This window comes from Antrostomus carolinensis, unplaced genomic scaffold (genome assembly GCF_000700745.2).
Source record: "Antrostomus carolinensis isolate BGI_N321 unplaced genomic scaffold, ASM70074v2 scaffold2691, whole genome shotgun sequence".
Classification (NCBI taxonomy): Eukaryota; Metazoa; Chordata; class Aves; order Caprimulgiformes; family Caprimulgidae; genus Antrostomus; species Antrostomus carolinensis.
This window is the reverse complement of record NW_010294601.1, coordinates 3,322-27,130: the sequence shown is the minus strand read 5'-3', so window position 1 is coordinate 27,130 and position 23,809 is coordinate 3,322. Positions and strand designations below refer to the sequence as shown.

At 35.0% G+C, this 23,809-nt stretch overlaps 1 protein-coding gene across 2 annotated transcripts in view; it reads left to right on the top strand.

Moving 5' to 3' along the window:
* POSTN (periostin) overlaps positions 1 to 19,510 on the top strand; it is a 37,057-nt gene extending 17,547 nt beyond the window's left edge. Inside the window, exons 11-24 of one of the 2 annotated variants that reach the window (XM_029087391.1) lie at positions 383 to 519; positions 1,100 to 1,230; positions 3,557 to 3,687; positions 3,861 to 3,963; positions 4,254 to 4,321; positions 4,903 to 4,948; positions 7,131 to 7,178; positions 10,563 to 10,658; positions 11,276 to 11,365; positions 12,368 to 12,445; positions 12,855 to 12,935; positions 15,129 to 15,215; positions 17,082 to 17,123; positions 18,256 to 19,510. In XM_029087391.1, the coding sequence (XP_028943224.1) occupies positions 383 to 519; positions 1,100 to 1,230; positions 3,557 to 3,687; positions 3,861 to 3,963; positions 4,254 to 4,321; positions 4,903 to 4,948; positions 7,131 to 7,178; positions 10,563 to 10,658; positions 11,276 to 11,365; positions 12,368 to 12,445; positions 12,855 to 12,935; positions 15,129 to 15,215; positions 17,082 to 17,123; positions 18,256 to 18,296 (1,179 nt within the window). In that variant the 3' untranslated portion in view covers positions 18,297 to 19,510. The remainder of the gene's footprint in view (positions 1 to 382; positions 520 to 1,099; positions 1,231 to 3,556; positions 3,688 to 3,860; positions 3,964 to 4,253; positions 4,322 to 4,902; positions 4,949 to 7,130; positions 7,179 to 10,562; positions 10,659 to 11,275; positions 11,366 to 12,367; positions 12,446 to 12,854; positions 12,936 to 15,128; positions 15,216 to 17,081; positions 17,124 to 18,255) is intronic. The other variant, XM_010177660.1, reaches the window with a different exon arrangement.
* Positions 19,511 to 23,809: the final 4,299 nt, after the last annotated feature.

Here is a 23,809-nt window from a genome sequence, read left to right as displayed (position 1 = left end):
TTATTGATGGGAACTTTGTTTGCATGAGAAGTTCTTTGGGAAAATGAAGAACATTCCAGATTTGCCACTCTATTAATTACAAATTTTAGAAGCTAGTTTTTAGAACTAATTGAGAGCATTCTCAAGGGAAACAAAAAAAAAAAAAAAAATCAAGTTTGGAAATATTTACACCGTATTAACTCACTCCAGATTTTGCTACTTTTGCTTTCTCAAGCAATACCAGATTTCCTGGCAAGAACACACAATTTGACTATAGGAAATATGTATGAATGTTATTTTTAAATTTAGGAACCTATTGAGAATTGTGCATCCATCTTATTTTCTCAAATATATTTAAATGTGTATCATTGTGTGAATAGCTACTTGTTTCTCTTTTAATCAGGCTGTATGTATTGAAAATTCATGCATGGTCAGAGGAAGTAAAGAGGGAAGGAATGGTTTTATTCACATCTTCAGACAAATCATCAATCCAGCAGAAAAGACTTTGCATGAAATGCTGAGAAATGATAAACGTTTTAGGTGAGTAGCAGTTTTGACAGCACTGAGATTTTCCTAGAGGAGCTAACAGTATATACAGCACAACTGGTCTGAGAAATAGTTGTGGACTCTGGGTTGCCGGATTTTGGGGAGCAGGGGTTGCAGGGAAGAGGTTATTACCTCCTCCTCAAAAAGAAAAGGGGAGGAGTGGGCAAGAAAATATAAAAAGTGTTCTCCTCCAGCTGTATGTTAACAGAATGTAGGAGTCAGTAAGACACCAGAATGAGAGAAGTAAGAGGATGTAACTGGATAATACATCCAGAGCTATAAATGCAACAGAGTCTGGAGGTTTAATTAAGGAGTAGTACAACTCCATATGAGTGCAGCATGATTGCACACCCTTCCTTTTTCTTCATGGTGCTACTCTTAAGACTGTCTCCTTTTTCTTTTTTTTTTTTTTTCTTTTTTTCTCATTTTCCTTCTCAATTGTCTTTATTTCCAGGAAATAGTGACAGTGTTTGAAGACTGAAGTACGGTTACAAAAAATGAGAGAAGTGCCTGTACCCAAGTATGGTTACTACACTTAAACAGAATTTATTTGTGTTTTGTCTATTGTAAACAGTGTTTTCCTCAGTCTGGTGAAAGCTGCAGATTTAGATGATGTTCTCTCAAGGCCTGGAGAATGGACTCTTTTTGTACCAACTAACGATGCCTTTAAAGGTTTGACGGATGATGATAAGGATGTGCTTATAAGTAAGTAACATAAAACTAGAAATACAAGCAAAGGTAAAATCAGTGGGAAAGTTTGGCTAATGCATTTCTTATGCAAATGGTGCCTGATAAAACAGTTTGCCTTTTACATAGAGCAGGTCATAGAACTTCTCTAATTTAATTCATTCTCAGTGGACAAAGAAAAGATGTTTTTGGAAAAAGATATACAACCTCAATTTAAATTTAAATTTAATTACTTGATAGATTATTCCAAGTTTTAATTATCTCCCAAGTTAAAATCTACCTTCATTTAATTATCTTCAACTTTTCATCATTCAGCCTTGTTATAGACTTATTAAACTGAAAAGTCTCATATCACATATCTTTTCTAGTTGTGACCATTGCATTAAAAGATGTCTAGTATTATTTTCCTGTCTTTCTTTTCCTTTCCTTTCTCTTCTCTGGCTCCACTCAGTGACCTCTGATATCACCTGTGCTCTACAAGTTCGATACTGAATATCTATTTCTAAATTATTATTTATGTGTTTTCTTTCCATTTTACAATTTTGAACTCCAGAATTATATACATTTTTCACACAATTTACAAGTAGTTTCTTTAATGTCATGCTTTATTTCCTTAAGAGAAGAAATGCACAGTGAGCTCAAACTCTCCTGCAGAATTTCCCACCAGAGGGGTAGACTTTTTGTTTATTTGAGGGTAATGTGAATCTGGCCTGAGCACAAGTGCAGGAGGAGTGGTTGTCTTGAATCCCACGTCCAGAAGATCAGTCACATTTTCTGTTCCCGCACTCTGCAGATCAAAGTTCGATGACATGAAGCCAAATCCCATGAATCCTTAATGACTTCAAAGAATCCAGCTCAGAGCATTGATAAGCAGCAACTTTGGCTCTACTCAGCCTTTAACTCACTAATGAGGCACCATGAATTTCAATTATCTCTTCAGCCATTTAAAGTTATGATAGTGGTCTAAATTACCTTCTAGCTTGGTGTGTCTCTAGTGGCTAACAGTAAATTAACAGATAGCTAACACTAGAGAGCTATAAAATGAAATTAAGCTTGTCCCAAGGCTGTAAACTGATGTAACTGGATAAATGCCATTGTTCTGTTTTCATTGGAGTATATAGTTATTTTATTAACTAATATTGAATTTTTCAGACCTATTATTTTTGTCTTCATTTCCCAACTTGACGCTGTACCCAAGGCCCATACCATTTTGGATTATTTATATAATTAAGAATACAATTATATTTGCCATTCTGCTTTTCAAGGGGCTTTATGTACAAGCTTTTCCTATCATTGTGACTCAGTTTCAACTTATTTTCCTTGGCAGATGAGATTTTAATTTACCTTCATCATTTTTTTTTTTTGCAGCAGAATGTCATTTCTTGTGTCAGATTACTTTCTGGAATTCTGTCTTGGTTTTAATTAAAGATAATATGTTTCTTTTTCCACAGAAATTAAACCTTAAAATACATATTTTTTTTTAATGATTATAAAGAAATAATTTGTTTATCTGTAAGAAAGATACAAAATAAAGATTATTTATAACCAGTAAGCATTGTGGCATAGAACAAAGGTAATCTGATACGTTTTAAAACTGGCTTCTGAACAGCCATGTTTAGGTTTTGTATGTAACCTGATGCTATCTATGAATGGTCCAGTTACAAAATCCCAGTGTTAATTTTAGTAGGAAGAAAAAATAGCCTTTAATTGCACTTCAGTAGTAAAGTGAATTGTTTTAGTATCAATGATCAAAGCAAAAAGCAGAAAGAGGAAAATGTTCTCTGTAGGAACAGACAAAACCATAACTCCAAATGATTCCTTCTTTTCTGCCTGAAGGAAATAGTAACTTTCTCCTGCTCTAGATGGGAAAAGATCTGTGTATATAAAGCCTTGTGAGTTATCCCAAGTCATCTCAGAAGGGTGTTGCCACAAGAGAATAATATTAATTGTTACCTATGGTTCCATTTGACTTAGTGGTCCTGAAATTACTGTGTTAGCAAATGGTTTGTGGTGCTTATTTAGGAAAAATATTCTGATAAGAAGCACAAGAAAATAAGATAAAATAATACAGAAAAATAGGAAAATGCTATCTGGTTTTCTGTTCTTTTGTTTAGGAGTTCTCGTAGCATCTTTATGATTATTTTCTGAGTCCCTTTTTCTCAGATGGTTGGTTTTTTTCCCTTTATCATTATTTTAACAGATTCAGGTCCTATGTGTTCTTGGGAGGTTTCATTCATACCATGCTTAGTTTGTACTCAAGCTTGTGTGAATCCTTAGAATTTCCAGAAAGAACTATCTATTACCATTTAATTTTTACTGCTACTTTTCTTTTATTTTTAAATAGGAGACAAAAATGCTCTGAGGAACATTCTCCTTTACCACTTGATACAAGGAGTTTTCATTGGAAGTGGCTTTGAGCCTAGCGTGACAAACATTCTTAAAACTATTCAAGGAGGGAAACTCTACTTAAAAACAGTTAAGTGTTGAAAGAGAAATCTCCCTGATACAGCCTTGCAACAGGGATTTGATATTCCATATCTATCCATATTCTGTAAAATGGGAAGCATTTCTCTGAACATTGTATTAGGGGTTTCGGTTTGCTTTTTAATGTACCTGATAACTTGTGTTCTCTTTTTATCCTTTAACAGGTTAATGATACTCTTCTGGTTAATGAACTGAAATCAAGAGAGTCTGATCTTATGGCAACCAATGGTGTAATTCATGTTATTGATAAACTCTTATATCCAGCAGGTGAGTATTAGTTCATGGAATTTATAGACACTCTCCTGAATCTATTTACATGTTATGTAGATGCAATAACTTTAAAAAGTTAATTCCTTCAAAGAGACAATTCAAAGACTTGCCATGGTTTCAAGCATGGGTCTTCCACAAAATGAGTATGGTACGGTAAATTTCTGCTCATATGGAAGAATGTGTATGTACAGGTACATGCTTATGTGAGTGTTTGAGCGTAATTACTTCTCCTGATCACTGTAAATTAAAGTCAAATAACACTCTTATATGCCTATTTCTTTTGTCAGATCTGCCTGTTGGAAATGATCAGTTGCTCACAATCCTGAAGAAGCTTATTAAGTACATTCAAATTAAGGTACTCTTTAAATAATTATCCCTTCGTCTTTTTAGCAGGACCAATGTAACTAGGTATGTTATAATTCATAAGTGATTCTCTGATCCCTCTCTTTCTTCAACAGGCAATGCTATCAATGGCTTCCAGTTACCCAAATATGATAATGAATGGTACATTGCACTACACAGTTAGAATTTGTTTTTCAACACCAAATTGTTATAGAATATTTTCATTTGTGTAACTCCAATGTGAACTTGTCCATATCTGTTCTTTGATTCAAGGTACAGTTTATCACTCCAGAAAAATAAATCACTTCTAAATCCTTGAGGCAATCCCTCTTTGAAGAAAATATTAAGTAGGTAAATTTCTATGTCATTAAACCTACCAGCATCAATAGCCTGTGAAGAAAAATAGGCATCCTTACCTATCTTAGCTCTCCTTGAGACTACATTCTCCCCCAACACCGAATGAGAGGACCTAGGCAAATAGCATAGCCTAAATTTTAGGTCAATGAAGCAGTGAATCCTACTCATATTAATTAGGAAACTAGAAGACAAGTGCTCTTTCTTTTAAATGTTAACATTACTTTTCTGTATTTATAGTTTGTTCGTGACAGTACCTTCAAAGAGATTCCACTGACGTTTTACAGTAAGTTCATTTTAAATGCTTCCAGAAGGGTTTGAGATTGCTTTTTAAATGTTGCCAATTCCAATCTTGAATTGTAGATTTTATTTCTTTTTTTTCAATCAAAAAGAAAGCAATTTCTGGGAAAGTAAGATGTGCCAATGAAGCACAGGAAGAGAAAGATTCAAAGTAAAATGTTTCTGGCTGCTCTGCTACTGTATGTATTTTTCCCTGTCCAGATGTGTGACAGGAAAATAACCCTGAAGTAAGCTGTTCAAAGTGTTTGGGATAGGCAAGACACATGTGTAAAAGATCATTTTTCACTTTTTAGCCAAAGTTCATTGCTTGGTGCACAGCAGAGTTGTACTACCTCTCTCTCCATAACATAGCTTTGTACTGTACTGACTCTCCCAGAATAGCATTGACCAAACTCTGCACCAAAATGTTTTCTTTTTCATAGATGCTTCTAGAGAGACAGTGTACCTATTCCACCTCTTTCCTGTACTTGCAAATATAAGGCTTGTACGGGAAGCTGTTGTTCTTACCCATTTTCTCTTTAGGGAGTAAATGTAAAAAAAGGAAGCATTTTTGCACTCTTGCAGCCTTTCTCAGGGTTTGCATTTAGTTTCTGCATATAAAGTAGAACCTTTTGAAGCACACTGTTAGAACACAAAGTTTCTGCTGAAGCCTTGGCTTGTGAGGGAATATGAATTTAGGCAGATAATTGAATTTCTATAGGATTCAGCCCACATTTCTCAGTTCAAATGGAGACCATCACATTAGGCTTTTGAAAACTGAGAATGGACACACAGAAGTTAAAAGACTCTTGGAACAAAAAATGGAATAATCTATCTTAATGGCAAGCTGAATATAAGTCAACAGCCCTGACAGCCAAAAGGGCCAAATGTCTACTGAGGTGCTTCAAGCACAGCATAGCTATCCAGTCAAGGCAAGAGATTGTCCCACTCTTCACTGCATTGGTGTGGCCCCACCTTAAGTACTGTGTGCAGTTTTGGGTGCCACAATATAAGAAGGACATCAAACTATTTGAGTGTGTCCAGAGTATTGTGACCAAGATGGTGAAAGGTCTCAAGAACAAGACTTACAAAAAGCAGCTGAGGTAATTTGGTTTGTTCAGAGAAGAGAAGGTTGAGAGGTGACCTCTTTGCAGTTTACAACTTCCTCAAGTAGGGCAACAGAGGGGAAGGTACTGATCTCCTCTCTGGTGACCAGTCATGCCACATGAGGAAATGGAATGAAGCTGCATCAGGGGAAGATCAGATTGGACATAAAGAAAAGGTTCTTCACTGAGAAGGTGGTCAGTCACTGGAACAGGCTCCCCAGGGAAGTTGTTACAGCACCAAGCCTGTCAGACTTCAAGAAGCACCTAGATAATGTTCAGTAATATGTTTTAGTTTTAGGTAGTCCTGTGAGGAGCAGGGAGTTGGACTCTGATCCTTACAGGTCCCTTCCAATACAATAAACTATGATTCTATCTCCTATGGCCTGTGAGAGTAGCACAGGAAACAATGTTTATAAACTGAAACAAGGGAGGTCAATGTCAGACATTAAGTAAGTTTTAACTGTTAATTTAGTTGAATGTGGGAATGGAAAGGCTGGGACCACTAACAGTGAAGGCTTCTCTACCAGTGAATGGATATGAGTCGAATAATGTTCTATATTAGAGCTGTTCAATGAATATTTGAGTCTATCTTAAGTGCAGAGGGACAGCTTGCTATCCCAAGGGAACCACAGTCATGCTCTCTGTGATATTCTGTCAAGTGTAAGGATAGTTCTGAATGTCAGAGGGTTTCCTTTGTTTAACAGATTGGCTCCGTAATAAGAAGAAAAGGGAAAGATTTGAATATAACATATGTCAGGGAACTCTGCAAATCTTTTATGTAGGGAATTGTATGAGCCATCATTATTATGTACTTTACTTTATCATGGTTTCATGACCAGTGGGTTTCACAAGGCACAAAGGTAAATATCATGCCAGCAGATTCTGTCTGCAGATGATGTATACACCACCATTTAGTAACTAGAACCAAGATCCATACTCTAGATCCTTTTAAGTTACTTTTCCATCCATTAATATCTCTGATTTTATCCACAACTTTATGAGCAGACCAAATCTAACTGTTCATTACTATAAAGAAACTGTAAGAATGGAATGTGTTTTATATTCCATTTTCTATACTTTCAGAAATTAACATAATTGAAAGCAACGTCCAGCCCATCATCAGAAAGGAAGGTAAATGAGGCCCTTAGCATATATATTTATGTATATGTTCATATACATATACAAAATATATATTGTATATATTTCTTTAACAGGATGCATTTTGTACATAACTTCAGGATGTTCAACACTTTGCTGGAAAAGCAAAGATACAAATATTGCAATTAGAACTGGCTGAAATATTTTTTCTAAAAATATTTCCCACACTTGTTCTCCCCAGATGGATTTTCTCTTTTTCTATGGGCATTTTAAAAATATTTTTAAAATAAACTTTTTTCCAAAGAATTTATTGTAAGTGCCCCCAATATTACTACACTTTCAATAAAAACATTTCCTTTCTTTTTTAATTAAAACAGTTCTTATTAAATTTTATTTTTTTTTTTTTTTACACTTTGAAAATTTTTCTATAGTTTTCTATAGTTTATTTTTCTATAGTTTTCAATCAGTTCTAAATACCAATATCTGTCAGATGCCTGGAAAGGATGGTTAGCCAAACTTTCTCTTTGAATTTCTGGAGGCAAAACCATGACTTAAATATTAGTGGTGAGACCGAAAAAAACCAAAAAGTGGGGCTGGGACTGTCAAAATCACTTGTGACTCATAACTGAAACACCCATTTTTTCTTTTTTTTTTTCATTAGACTATGTACACTGTTAATAAGCTCCAGTTTCCCACTGAAATAAAGATGCTCAAAGGGAATCTGGTTGAGTTTAACTGAGGAGAAAGACAGTAAAAAATGTCTTGCAAAAATTCTATCCAGACTGCTTAGTCATTGTTTCTAGGAGGACTTCAACTCAGCACAAGTGACGTGAGCTTGCTTTTTCAGCAGCTTGTCTGTGCTTCAACCCACTTAGGATGAGACATCATCTAGCATATATGCTGATCTTTATTGACAAGTCTCCATCATTAAATCAGATCCACAGAGCAATATAAATGGACAGATGATTCCATATGGTGGTTCATCCAAGATATTTTAGAAATCTTCCTATGATAAAGGCGAATCACTCTCTGAAAGTACCCATTCTTTTGTGTTAAATCCAGAGACAAGGCATATAGTTTAGGTCATTCACATGATGAGTGTTGAAAATTAACTGAAACAAAACTCTCTTTTAAAGAAAAAAAAAAACCACAAAGGTGTGAGCTGTCCTATAGTCAAATGTACAACTAAATGTTATTCAACAAAAAATTGAAAAATAACTTTCTAAGTTAGTGACTATTGAAGAGTTACTCCTTTCCTTTGCCAGTACAATGTTTCTGCTTTGGGACATACTCCAAGGAATGATCTCTGGCCAGTAAAGCCTTTCTGCTGATGATTCAGAAATAGACTCAATAAAGCCAATTCTGGCCCTTCTGAGCCTACTAGTAGTTACAGTAGTGAGAGGCAGCTCCCATCAAAACCACATAAACCCACAACTGTGTGTAGAAAAAAACTGACAAAGTTGCATATTAATTTTTGCAACATATGTCAGGAAGATCTAGCAGACTGTGATAGAAAGGAGATTTCATTAAAAAAACAGAAGCCACTACTACCCTCAAGTTCAGAGGATGATGTCCGCCTTTTCCTGTCTTAATGTTTTCTACTTGAGTTGTACTTCCTTTGTCCATACATAGTTAAAGAGTTAAATCTGATTGAAACCCAAATCTTAATGGATTAAATGTTCAAAGGCTTGATCCTAGAGTAGGCAGTATAGCAAACTATGGCTTTACCTTTTGCTTTGTAAACATCTAATGTATCAATCACATAAGAAAGTACAGTAATTTAGAAATCTAAATTAAAAAAAAAACAAACAACAAAACAGGATATATAAACAGTCATAAATATATCTTTGACATGTTTTAATTAATATTCATCACTTGTATCAATGTATATTTGTATTTAATGGATTTTCAGCATGCAAAAATGCCTCTAAATTTAAAATAGAAGTGGATGTAACATAGCTTCTTTAAAATATTTACAAACATTTGCCTGACAGACTTGTTAGAAAATAAAAGAAAAAAATGGGTTTTTTCAGCTATTTAAAACTCCGAGTAGATTAATAGAGCTCTATAATACCTGGGCAGTGCTATAATGCTATAATCTCATTTGCAGCAAATAAATTAATTATTTAGCTCTGAAGTCTAACTGATACAATCATCTTTTGCTGCAAAAGCAAACAAAAATCTGTGCTTGGATTTGTTACTGTTGAAGGACACTAGTTAACCTTAATTGTACTGTTTTCAACAATTCTCACCAGGCACACATATTAAAAAGCTATGGTTAAATCCTTATCAGTAATTAAAAAAAAAAAAAAATAATAAAAAAATCACCAAAATATGCAGTATCCACTTCTACATAAATCCATATGAAGGAAGATTTTTAACAGATTTTAAGGAACATTAGAGAGATGAACTGTGTTACATTTCTAACTCTGAATAAGGAATTGGTACAGAACCATGTTATTCCTCTTAATTGAGTGCATCAGTGATATGTTCCTGATTTATTTAGTATCTCCTGCTCCAGCCTGTCAGACAGAGATAAATTTGGATCAGTGTGGTCTATATGGATTGAACGAGAATTGTTTTGGCCATTGAAATCAAGATGACTTCTCCCAGGCGGCTCAAAGAATAATAGCCATTAACACTTACAAATACCTTTACAGCCGTTCCAGTTATCTCTGAAGTTTTTGTTTTGTTTTGTTTTTCTTTAAGTTAGGTGACTACTGGCCAAGTCTTGGTAACTTTAAAAAATTAAAAAAAGCTAAATAAAAAACAATTCAAAATGACATATTAAAAAAAAAAAAACAAAAAAAACAAAAAAAAACCACCAAACCAACTTTTTAAAAACTCCAAAAGACCAAAAAAGACCCCCAAACCACCAAACAAAAACAAATCCCAACATAAGGGAATTCTGATTAAAAGACCTAGTTTCCTCTTGGATATCTATACAGTTAGTAGGAAAGAACATGACAATTATTTCTCTCTCTAATTCTTTTCTAAGCTGTCATATAAGAGTTTGCATGCTGATCACTAGAGGGGGAGTTTCTAGAAGATTCCAGTGGAAGAGTAGGCTTCTTGCCAGTACATATAGAGGAATACTTCTTTTCAGCTTCTGAGGATCTGGTTTTTGCCTGAGACTTGTCAACAGATGTTAAAAATATCAGATACACAAAAGTAAAGAAAAAAAAAAAGTAAATATTAAGCATGCAATAGGATCTAAATTTAAGATAGTATTTAAGATAGTGGAAGATTGTACACCATTGCTCTACAAATGGCTTCTCAGATTTTAAAAATTCTTCATTACAGTCATCTGGTTTATTTAGTGCAGTTGGGATAATACTAGCTTAACTTCAGCCCCATGGAATACTGTAAATATTTTTATGACTATTTATGATGTGTTGTTTTTTTCCTATGTCACAGACCCATCTATCACACAGCTCACTAAATTAATTGAAGGGGAACCTGAGTTCAAAATAGTCAGGGAAGGGGAGACAATAACTAAAGTGATTCATGGAGGTTGGTATGCTTTCAGAGACTCAATTTTGATTAGTTAAAATTTGAAACATTCTCTATTCCCAGTCAGTTTCTATTTTATGTACATGACTCGTGATATGTTAGACAACTGTTTTTAACAAGACCTTCTGGAAGTGTTGTAATTTTGTTATAACATTTTGTTCTCACTTCTCACCCATTTAAAAAAACTGGGGTTTTTGCCTAGCTGTGTTCCATAGCTACAGTCAAGACAGTGGTAGAAGTGCTCTGCATGCTAACATAACATCTGTCTCAGTTAGAATTATTTGCTGGTTGTTATCCTGCAATTAAAAATCCAGTATGTGATTCTGTGATAGAAAGGCAAATTTGTCGGACAGAGAGGTAAACTTTGCCTTCTCTTTGCTAGGGGCATTGAGAAGTTCACATCTTGGGTGCTTTTAAAGGAAAAACAGCATATAGCCATCCTAAATTTGGAGGAAATTTAGTTCCTGGAAGAAAATATTCTTCTGAATATTTTTATTTTTTGAAAAATATGCTATGGTATTTCCTTGTGTGCTTCAGTAATTTTCAGCATCTCAAAAACAACAGCTGTGACACTGTTCATCACTTCATTAATATCTTCAATTTAAAAATCCTTGTAGAGCCAATCATTAAAACATACACCAAAATCATTGATGGGCGACCTGTGGAAGTGACAGAGAAAAAAGTAACAGAAGAAAGAATTATTCAAGGTAAATTGTGCTGAGCTATTCATACTTAGTAAAGTTCACCATTGCATACAAAAAAAAGTAACACATCTTAAGTTCTGTCCTCATGCCTATACTGCATTTCCTGGAGAGATTAATTTTCCCCAATGCTTCCCACTGCCTATGTACAACTCTGGCTGTGTGTGGTACACACGCATATACAAAAATGTAAGCAGTCACAAATTCTCTGCTAATGCATTTTGTTCCCTTTGGTTAAACATCAGTTTGAATGCTGCCATTAAAATTCTGACTGCCAGAGCAGTTGTAAGGGAAAGACAGTGTTAAAGGAACATACTGACTTAGCAGAAATCCTAGTGTTCAGTTTATTTAGAAAAACTTAACATTCAGTTTAAGAAGTTATTCAAGAAAGAGAGAAATAAAGAACAATGAAAAAAAAATGAAAGAAAAACATTGATGGTTTCTGAATAAATCTGGGACTATTTTTCAACTCAAAATTTCTCAGGGAGAAAATAAAATACCATTTTCTCACTTCTCAAATTCAGGTTTCAATAATATCCCACATAAAATGGTCAATATAATGTAATATGCCTTCAGACCTGATATTTCCTTCTCTTCCCTCTGTGGTAGAACCTGATAAAGAATCTCAAGCGTTAAGCTCTCAAATGTTTCATAGCAGTGATAAAAGCAGCACCATCTATTTACAACAGTGGATCTAGACTCTTTTTGCACTTAGGAAATCACTGATCTATAGCCTAATACAACAAAGTGTTTAAAACTCAGTCTTACTTTAAGAATGTGAGTAGATATCTACTATAAGCATGTTAATTTATGTGTTCACTTAGCGTTAAATATTACTTTTTTTCAGTTTAATTTGGAACACAGTGAAAGATAAAATGCTAGTGAAAGCAGATTAAAGCCTATTAACCATGGAACCATCTTAAGTGTTAAATAGGAAAAAATAACTTTAAAGCAAATCCTATTATATCTGATGAAAGTCACTGTCTTACACATACTTTTTTTTTTCAGGACCTGAAATAAAATATACCAGAATTACTGCAGGTGGTTCAGACAATGAAGAAAAGTTAAAGAAATTGCTTGAAGAAGGTTAGTATCCTTGTTTTCTTACTTTCCTTTAAAAAAAAAAAAAAAAAAAAAAGTTACTTAAGTAATTACTAAATGGATGCTCCATGTTTTCAGCAAAGGTGCTCATACTACAAAATCATGCCCAGAGGTTAAACCTCAGAACCTGAGAAATGTTCAAACCTAAATGTTCTAATTTGAGTCTATGATCTGCACAGTGAGCTCCAGAGATGAGGTTGCCTGGATCTAATGTATATTGTATTATGTCATAAATTGTGGTGTTTTCAGTGTTTACATGGAATTTAATATAATAACAGATGAATTTTGTAATTCAGCAAAATGCTATGACAGGATTAATTCAGTAGTACACTGTTATAGGATTGTTAAATGTTTTCTGTAAATCAATTTTTTGCCATAACCTGTATCCTATCAGAGGTTACCAAGGTGACCAAATTTATTGAAGGTGATGGTCATTTACTTGAAGATGAAGAAATCAAAAGACTTCTGCAGGGAGGTAATTCAGTGTATTATAACTAACATTTTTACAACAAGTTATGATAACTGAAACCCCTCTGAGATATGTTGATCTCAACATTTTAAAGACTGATGTAGTGTAAGTGTAATTTTAATGGGAGAAAAAATAGAGTGCCATATATGAAGTGCCAGATGTCTGTGAAATGGAAATAAGTACCAAAGTTTGATTAATCAATTTTTTAATTGTATTGATCATGAAAAATAAATTGGTTGATTTTCAGTCTTTAAAAAGTTATCTAATTAAAACTAAGGGGAGCAATGAAGATTTATTCCATTAGCTGTGAACTTTTTTTTTTCCAGCTGATTTAAATCTATGAAAAACACTTATGAAGTGGAAAGTGTTGTAATAGGCTAAATTAATATTGCTTATCAGTTCTTCAGAAATGAATATTCATTGCCCTCAAGTTAATAATTAAAGGCATGTTTAACATCCTTCTTTCAGTGCTTACAGGTGATGGATATCAAGGCATTAACTTTAATTCTCTTCAAATATAGCATTCCAAGGAATGGTTTTTTTCCTTCTTGCTCTCTTAATTCTAACAGTTTTGGCAATACATAACCATTAGCTGTAGAAAACTAGTAAAAGAACTGGTGCTTCTGAAATTAATCTTTATCTATGATATTTGAATGTTCTTTGCTTAATGTAGATTAGAAAAACTATCTATAATAGCAATGGGGAATAAAAAAGAGAATTCAAATGTTGTGATTTTAGTAAATGTTAGTGTAAACCCATGTCAGAAGCTCAAAAATACATATGGATGTTTCTCTTGGCATAAATTAACTGAATCTGCTTCATTTTGTGTTCAGTTTTTAGTAAGTTTCAAACTGGGAGCACCAGTAAAGTAGCTCACAGACAGCTGTGTGTTCACTGAACTAAGTCTCGTAGTCCTTCAAAAGCACTATTCTGTAGATGTGAGTTAAACTTCAGACAAGAAATTTAGTGACAGCTGAAAGCCTGAGCAGCTTTCCAACAAACAAAACTATGCTACAGCTAGTCTTAGAAAAAAGCCAAGATATGGCTATGAATACTACTGACTGTATTTCTTTCTTCTGTTTTAAATATCTAAATCTTAGTTTTACAGATCTAAGACAAGATTTGTCTATAATTGTTGGAGAGAAATAGGAACTTCCAGAGGAATTTTTGTCTTATCCTATCTTAAATGTGTCCTAGCTATGTGTAAAGAGTTGCTCTCTGGAGATGCCTATTTCAATGTTGAATATTTAAAAGGAAAGTTGAAAGTGAAATAAATTATAGCAAGAAAATCCCTCCATATAAGTCGACTGTTCTACTAGTGTCAACCAGGCAATAAAAAGCAGCATCAAACTTTATCCGTAGAACTGTTCAAAATTCTGGTGACAGGTCTGATGCCAGAATCTAACAATTACGTTTGTAATTGTAATGATCTTCAATTGCAGAGGTATACAATGAAGTAGACATAATCTGTAGAGATATATCCTACAGTGATCCTATAGGCTTATGGAAAAAAGATAATTTTCTTCAGTAAATTTGGAAAGGACAATATTATCTTGAATTCTTGTTATTTTTCCTTGCTATTATATGTTAGTTTGCATAAGCATCCTGCTTTACAGAATGGAACAAATAGGCAGATTTGTCTCTTGTTTTAATTTGATTTTTCTCTGTCTCTTCCATGATTTATCCAGTCAGCTACCCTTGGCTGCCATGATAATACTTTACCATACCTTTAGCCAATAAATGCAGATACACATGCTGCTTTATGGCTATTGATGATAATGGTGATAATGCTTAATAGACCTCTTGGCTACATCAAATTACTTCTGTCTTACTGAAAAATTCCTAAGCATTTAAACCTGAGTTCAACCACAAATGAATGTATTACCATTGTCTAAATTAAAAGAATTATTTAATATGGGCTGTAATTCTACTCATACAATATCCAGAACTGTTTATTACAATTGGCAGTCCTTGCTGAAATGAAACTTCAATCCAAGATTACAATGAATGACTCTCAGCCCTAGAGAAGGAATCACCCGTGGCAGGGCCAAGGAAGTTAGCAGGACCTTCAGGCATGAATAACATAGTGGCCTGCATACACCTACACCCCCAAAACGACATTGTTTCTACTGAAGGCTCCTTGCATATGGAAAAATGCTATGACAGATTTAACTCCTTTGTTTTTGATGCTTATCATAGCTGGAACTGAATACACCAAAGTTACTAAAGTAATTGAGGCAGAGCCACAGATTATCGAAAGAGAAATCAAGAGAGTCCATCTGGAAGGTTAGTTTTTCTAAAAATCCAGTATCACTAAGACCTGCTTTGTCTGAAGTGATCATTCCAGGTGGGGTTTTATAGTATCTATTCACAAAAAATACTTAAGTCTAAACCCAGTATTTTTCCCAAGAAGAATTTTATTTTTGTTTTGGAAAAGAATTCTTTCACTGATGTTGTAGAGAAAAAATGTTGAGTCTTATCTTGTGGCCAAAAGTAACTAAAAGATTTAGCAAATATTAGACAAGAGGAAAGTTCTAACCACAAAGCCTAGGTAAAACATTTGAAGGAACACACACCAAAAGAATTGCCTTTTCTCTAAGCAGCACCTCCAGAAGAAGACCACGTGAGTTGTTTTTAACTTGACTTATTTCTTGTCAGTGTTGATGTGATCTGTTGATGTGAGGAGTTCTCAGCCTGGTGAAGGGGCGGTAGGGTGGAGGGAATATAACCTCTGGGGCTGAGTAAATATCTCATAGGGTCTTGGAATTTCTCCACTTTTATCTTGTTGCTAAATGAGGGAGGATCTTGGGTTTGAAAAAGCTGAATGGTGTTGAGGTCTAGAATGAATCTCTTAAAGGAGCCAAATACAATTCAGCCTGGATCTATACTAGGAAATTTTCTTCAAGTTTAACAATAATTTTTAAATTAGCCTCATTCAAACTTAAGAAGTAGCTTGTTTAGCGTAGTGTTTGTATAACTTTGATGTTGAGTAGTACAAGGCATGCAGGCAAGTTAACGATTGCCTGAAAATGACAGACAGGTGTGATCTTCGACTTTGAAGTTTACCTGAAAACATAATTGTATGGAGAGTATAATTTGGATAGAGCTTTCTCTGTTCCTGTCAGGGCAGGGTAGATCTTGAAATTTTCTATCACATTGGTGCAGATACCAAGTGTTTAGCCTCAGCAGTAATGAGGTGAAGTCTGTATCTCAGGGCTATGCATTTCTATGCCCTCTACCTCAGGATGAAAGGACAACTGATCACATCTGGTTAAGTGAAGATGCAAGTACTTCATGGTTGTGAAGAAGGAAAAATACCACAGCAACACTTCTGTGACAGTAACAGAAGAATTCTCTCTTATGCTTGTGAAAGGTTTTTCTCCCAGTGAGGAGATATCTAGTTTTAAAAATGTCTCAGGGTTTAATGAGAAAGAGGAAAACATGCCCATATTTTCACTGAGCCAGTATTTTGGAAAATAGAAGTATCTACTAATGAAGGTGGTACCTAATCAATAGCCCTTGCTCTACTCTACCCTTTAAAACAGAAGTCTCTCAGAAAATTAACTGAACTCTAAATGTGGAATCACACTCTGAACTCACAATGCAGTTACATATAAAGCCCCAAGCACAGATGGAAAAGTGGCCAACATCTTGTGATGGTTGAATTACAAGCATATCACTTCTAAATAATTCCTGAACGAATAACTATACAGCAGTCCTGGACATCCTCTTCCAAAAGCTGAGACTGAGTCCTGGGCCATTCATTAACGTGAGTTTGTATTTCACTTACAGTGTGTTTGCTGAATGAAGAGCATGGGCAAATCGCTCTGGCAGCTACCTACATCATGTAACCCTCTGTAGGAGATCAGTGTGAATAATGGATTAAGTCATACTGTTAAAATGTAAAAATACATTTGAAATGTTGGTTAGGTTTGATGGATGACTGCATATGACAGAAATGTGTGAATTGTATCATAAGCATTCATGTTTCAGGTGATCAAGTCAACTTGTTAAGGGGACAAAATTCTTAATTTACTGAAAACTTTAAAGAGCAAACTTCGCAAGTCAGCAATGGGTTTCCAACATTTCTAATCAGTTTTATTTCAAAGGCTCTCACAAACAACTTCTGATTGCAACATTTCTCTTTTCTAGAAGCACCTGTTCGGAAAGTACAATCAACCAGAAGGACACAAGGTAAAAATAAAATATATAGTTAAACATTTTAACATGTTTCAAATATTATTCTCACTTATGTTAAAAGTCAAGAGGGAAAAAAATACCCTTAAGAAAACAGAATTTGAAAGGTGTTTATGCTTTTGAAAAAAGAAATTTTAACAAAGCTTGGTTTTGTTAATCACTTGGTTTCCCAACTTTTTTCTTACATATCATAGAATCATAGAATGGTTTGGGTTGGAAGGGACCTTAAAGATCATCTAGTTCCAACCCCCTTGCCATCAGCAGGTACACCTTCCACTAGACCAGGTTGCTCAAAGCCTCATCCAGCCTGGCCTTGAACAATTTCCAGGGAGGGGGCAACCACAACTTCTCTGGGCAACCTGTTCCAGTGTCTCACCACCCTCACAGTGAAGAATTTCTTCCTAATAGCTAATCTAAACCTACCCTCTCTCACCTTAAACCCATTTCCTCTTGTTCTGTCATTAACTGCCCTTATGAAAAGTCCTTCCCCAGCTTTCTTGTAGGCCCCCTTCAGGTATTGGAAGGCCGCTATAAGATCTCCCAGAGCCTTCTCTTTTCCAGGCTGAACAGCCCCAACTCTTTCAGCCTGTCCTTGTATGAGAGGTGCTCCAGCCCTCGGATCATCCTTGTGGCCTCCTCTGGACTTGTTCTAGCTGCTCCAGTTCTCTCTTGTGTTGGGAGCTCCAGAACTGGACGCAGCACTCCAGGTGGGGCCTTACAAGAGCAGAGTAGAGGGGCAGAATCACCTCCCTCGACCTGCTGGCCATGCTTCTGTTGATGCAGCCTTCTGGGCTGCGAGCGCACATTGCCAGCTCATATTTCTATCTGGAACCAACTTAGGTTATGTGCTTTGATCAAACAGTTTTTCAGACTAGAATAAAGCTGACAAAGTGAAATCTGACTCTGGAGACTAAAACTGTAAAAATGGTGCTGTGAGATTCCCCACTATGGGATTTGCAATTCACTGATTCTACAGTATTTTGATCAATTAAGATCACTGTAATTTCCTAGTAGCAGACTTCATCTTTCCTCTTCACATGTCTGTTTCTCAAGTAAATACAGTATATAGTGCAACTGTATTATATATAATTATAAGTAATAATTATGGTTCTTTTGCTATTTTTCCCAGGGGGAACAGCAAGAAGGAGGACAAGACTAGCTTCTCCCTAAAAGCTTTCCAAGATAGAATCCACAAAATTGCAATTTAACAGCATGGTTTTTTAGAGGAAAATAAACTGGGTTTGTTTTTTTAAAAAAAATAAAAACAAAATAAAAACAAACCACCCTGAGAACATTAGAAAATGGCATTGTTTTGATAACATAATGTAAACTGAACCATGAGTCCATAAAAAGATGTGAAGCTGCAGATACTGCTAGCATAGTGCTCCCTAGAAGGAGTAGTCCATTTAAGGTGCATTAACTGCTCTTGATAGCAAGCACTATGCATGGTGGGATCCTGGAACTGCTGAAGACCACCATCTGTAGAACAAGGATTCTCTTTTATGCCAGCTAGTAAGTGTTTGCAGGATTGGATTCAAAAAAAGCAGGGAACAATACAGAGCATATTTTTTATTGTTATTGTTATTTCCACTAAATAAGAAATATAAATGAAATTAGAACATTTCTAGAAAAAAAATCACTTCAGGTGACTTTCAGAGAAATCTAAGGAAATATGAAATGTCAACATACCACTTTTGGTTCAGTAGTATTGTATGCTTTTTATAAGTCAAAATTCAACATGTGTTTAATGTCATAGTGACACCAGTAATTATACCTTTTCTAAACAAACAAATATGTCTTGTATTAAATGTATGCATTTTTTTTGTTCTACATTGCATATCCAAATGCTTTTTAATAACGTGACTAATGGAAGCTCTTAAAAAGAAAAAAAGCAAACATTATGAGCTTCTTGAAACATGTTTGAGATCACATTGACTTCTTTATTTATAAGAAAAATCATTCCCGTTAAAGGAATCCTATACCAATACATATACTAAGATTCTTAAGTGTTTTCCCACTTTTCCCCAAATGTGTATTTTGATTATTAAAGTGGGTTATAAAAAGGATAAATAAAATGCATGTAAACAGTTAACTCAACATAGAAAAAGGTTACAAAAATGAGGCTAGGTCTGAAAGCTTTTATATCAAAACATGCTTTGCTAATTTCTGGTACTAATGTGGAGTTGTCTGTAAATTATGTCATTTTTATAATTCTAATTTTGTACTCTCAAAAGTTGTTTATTAACAAAAGTTTGAAAACAGTTACTCATGGAGTAGAAAAAACCTGTTCAAAGTGCCTGAATTCTGCAGACCAAAGTTTCAGAGGAATTGTCTAAAGTGCTTTTATACTTCTATTTTGAATCAGATGCTCAATAAAGAATTTGGCTGAACTATGCTTGTTTACATTTGTAAATATTTTTTTGAACAGTAAAGCAAATTCTAAATATTCTAAAGCTTTTAGTGTAGTTTTTAATTAAAAATATGCTTTCACATAGATAAACTGATGCTTCCCTTTCTCACTGAGCACATGCTATCGCACTTAAACTGCATCACTTTCCTTAAACACAATTAAAAACCTTCCCTCATTCCTTAATCACATACCATGAGCACTACTCCCTGAATGGTAAAGCTATCAGAGCATTGATATGTTATGTAGCCTTTCTGGGCTGTTAGACTCTCTCAATAAGGTGACCTCAGTGTCTGCTCTCATAGGTCTCTGGTGGAAGGACAGTTTTTAATGCTGGCAAGAGCTAGAAAGCTTTTAGGTGAGAATGAGAGATCTTAGGACTGCCTAGAGGGTGAAGGCTGAAGCTGTCATCTTTCCCCAGGAAAGATTTAATGTCATTAAATCATTAAATCATTAATTTTAATCTACTTTCTTCACTGCTGTACCACCATCAGCTGTCAGTCAAGTAAGATTTTAAAGGATTAATTATGTTAGGGGAGGAATGTGTCTGTGCCCTCCTCTCCCAAAAAAAAGTAGGAGACGGGGAAGAAAATGGAATGGAACTAACAAAGTATGTACAGGAACTGAGGAGAAAGTAGGAGTAAGGAAATGGATTAAAACCTATCCTGTGGTAGGATATTCTTAGCTTTTCGAGTGGCAATAAATTTGTAATATACTAGTTTTGATATATTTTCTCCTTTAGCATTTTAAAGCCTCTGGTAGTCACTAAAATACCTTTCTGTACTTTGCCCTTCATTAATAAAATCCAGGTGAAATACAACAATACAGAAAGGGCACCCCTTCGTGAACATTTGTTTCCCTGATATGCTCTGTACCTCTGAGTCCTTCCTTGACCACAGAAGGTGTCTGCCCAGCTGCACTATACACTGACATCTCTTTTGATGGAATGGCTTTTTCTGTTTATTTAGACAAGAATCCTTCCACAACCCAATGAAGAAATAAAATCATGTTCTTTTACCTGCTTTTCATTTAGTAAATAATTTCTGTTTCAGCATGGACAGTCTTTTACAAAAGTGCAGATCTGGAGAACTTTTGTGACTACAAATACTTTTGCCCTGTTATCTATTTCCACTCACCTTATAGTAATTTAAACTAATGCAATGTGATTAAACAAGAGATTAGCATACTACCAAGTCAGGATGCTTACTAATAATAAAGAACTCACTTTTTTTCTTTGCTGTCTTATTATAATCTCTTGGGGATTTTTAAGCTGGAATGCCCATCTGAGTTGGTGGTGGATTTCTCAAAGCACTTTATCTGCTTCCTTTGGTATCCTGTGTGAAAAACTGATGCCAAAGAATTTGTAACTGGCAGTGCTCCCAAATCTGCCAGTTTTTCCAGCAGTAGATGCACATAAGTGAGCTATAAGATCACTAAACATTCATGTTTGCTTTAAAAATAATGAAATTTTAGAATTATACATTTAATTGCTACCTTGTGATTTTATGGAAACTAGGATTTGTATCTACATGTTTTTCTTTGCGATGCAGAAGGGTCAATATTCATAAGTATTCATAATTTTGCAAGTACTGAACAGAGGAAAATGTGGTGAATGTTTTTCACCATGAAAGAAAAAATGGAAGCTACAAGGCAGAGACATTGAAGATATATGACAAAACTGCCCTGGAATTAATAACACTTTCCATTTAAATATCAGCATATATTTAATTCTTAATCTTTGTTCTTTGTTATCAAGGTTTTCATTGTCTGTATTTGTCAGACAATGTATTTGTTCTTACCCTTTTCTTTTTTCTTCGAAGATACTTAGAATTACCTACGGTGGCACCTTGGTGCTCTCATCATGGACCACACACACAGCAACTTCTTGACACAACTGTAGGAACTCTAGTAGTAAAGACATATGTGATATTTGTAAAAAGCCAAACAGAACAAAACTCTTCATTACTTTGATTTCACCTCCAAGAAATATATTTTTAAAATGTTACAAAATTGAAAAATGTCAATGATTAATTTTTTTAAAAAGTGAACAGGAAAAATATCTATGATATTCTTCTACACAAAAAATTTAGTCACTCTATTCGTTAGTGCATTTTAAATGCCTACTTCATCTATGGACATTCAGTTGAAGGACTTAGTGTTTTGTTATTCTACAAGTGCAGGATCTAGGGGGGGCATGGAATATTAAATTAATAATCTAAAGTGGCATTTGGCTATACCAATAGGATATTAGCATGTCATATAATGTCATGTTCTGTATATTAATGAGGATCTCTTCCTCTTTTAGCTCTCTCTGGCTTTGGCTCGGGCTCTTGCTCTTCTGGGATTGTGGTTTCAGTTCAGGATTGTCCCTCCTCTGGGATCGTTATCTGGGAATGGGCCAGGCTTGGTCAGCGGGCGGTGAACAATGGCACTGTATACCACTCCTTGCCATATTTTGTTACTGTTATTATTATTATCATTTTAATAGCATTATTAATTTAAGTTTTATGCTATTTCAATTATTAAATTGTTCTTATCTCAACCTACGAGTCTCCTTACCCTTGCCCCTAAATCTCTCCCTTGTCCCCTGGGGGACGGGGAGTGAGCGAACGGCTGTGTTTGGCTGCTAGCCAAGGGCTAGCCAAGTTAAATCACTACAATTATTAAGCCCCACGGAGAGCCATAAAGCGTCAGTTTCCCTGACAGTCAGGAAACAGACCTTCACCTTTCTTATCGGCTAGTATAAGTGATGTGTATAGCATTAGTGTTGTGACCAATTCAGGGCCAGCTGGCCTTATTCTGTCTCTATTATCTCAATGCCCTATTTTCAGTGTTTTACCCATATGGAACCTGAAATAGCCTTTCTGCTTAAAAAAGATAGAGACTGGATAAGACCTCATCTGTACTTCCCCCCAGCTGTAGGTGCTCATCACTCTCCTTAGCCAAGCAGAGTTGCTGGGCAGAGCTGCTGCTTCAGGAAGGCTAAGGTCCACCTCTGTTTCTTGGGAAAGGAGTAGTAGTATATTTTAAAAATAAAATCCATCACCTGAAATCCACTTTTTGTCCACAAAGTATTTCAGTAAGATAATTGGTGGAGGTAGTAGTCCTGAGACCTAAAAGTGTACTGTGATTTGTTCTTTTAATGTCTGAGGCTCAGAATTTCTAAATGCCGACCCCAGATGGAGGGTCTGAGTAGGGATATCAAAGTCTAGGCACAGTTCAAATAAAAGATCTGATACCCTTGAGTACTGAGCTGCAGAAATTCCTGGTGATAGCATGAGATGTTCAGGGCCTCCACATTGTAACTGGGCTATGCGTGATGTAGAAAGCCTTTTTGAAATTCATGATGGTACAGAGCTTCATGTTGAATTATTAAAAGTAGGTTTGCCACCACTTTTCTTCTGTATAAACCACAAGCCTGAAGATTTCAAAAGCTCACCTTCTCCTTTGTGTCATCTTTCTCCAAATGCAGTTTTTATAGTATTTCAAGAAAACACAAATATGAAAATATAAAAGGTTGCCAACATTTTCCAAAGGTTGTTTTTTCAATATAAATAGTTTATAACAATAATCTATTTTTGACATATACATAAATTTCCCATCAGTATATTACCTTTTTTTTTTAACCAGCACTAATTAAAAACTCATTGATATGTGAGTTTTATGTTTACATGCTAGCACAAAAGAGGAAATATCAGTTACACATTCTACACAGGGAGAATTCCTTGTGGTACAAGTGATTAGTAAAATACCAAAATGACACTAAATCATTAGGAGCCCAGCACATTATTGATTGAAAGGTAGAAGTACCTTTTATTCAGGAGACTTTCAGTCTCCTTTTCAGCCTTAGTACTTTCTCCCTAATGTCATATTATGTTAAAATGCTTCTTTTCTTGCTGCTTTAACTGGCATCTTGTAAATACCACAAAGCTCAAGCTTTCTTTTACAGATTTCTTCCTTGTTAAGCAGAAGTAACCTCTATGATGGAACATGCAACTATGACAAATGGCATCAGAACTCACACTTTGGATTATAATGTTCACCCATCCCCAGGTGTTGGGTTTTACATTCTTGCTTCACTTTCTGATCCAATGCATCTCTTGCCTGCTCAGATTTCTTTACTTTTTATTTTAATTTCTGTATCTGTTAATTAAAACTGAACTAGACAGTTTTTTCATGTATTTGGATCCAGTGGCACATGCAGTCTGCATTCACACTACACAGAACTTTGTCTTCAGCTTCTTTTATTTGTGGTTTAATTTTCTTGGCAGGGGCT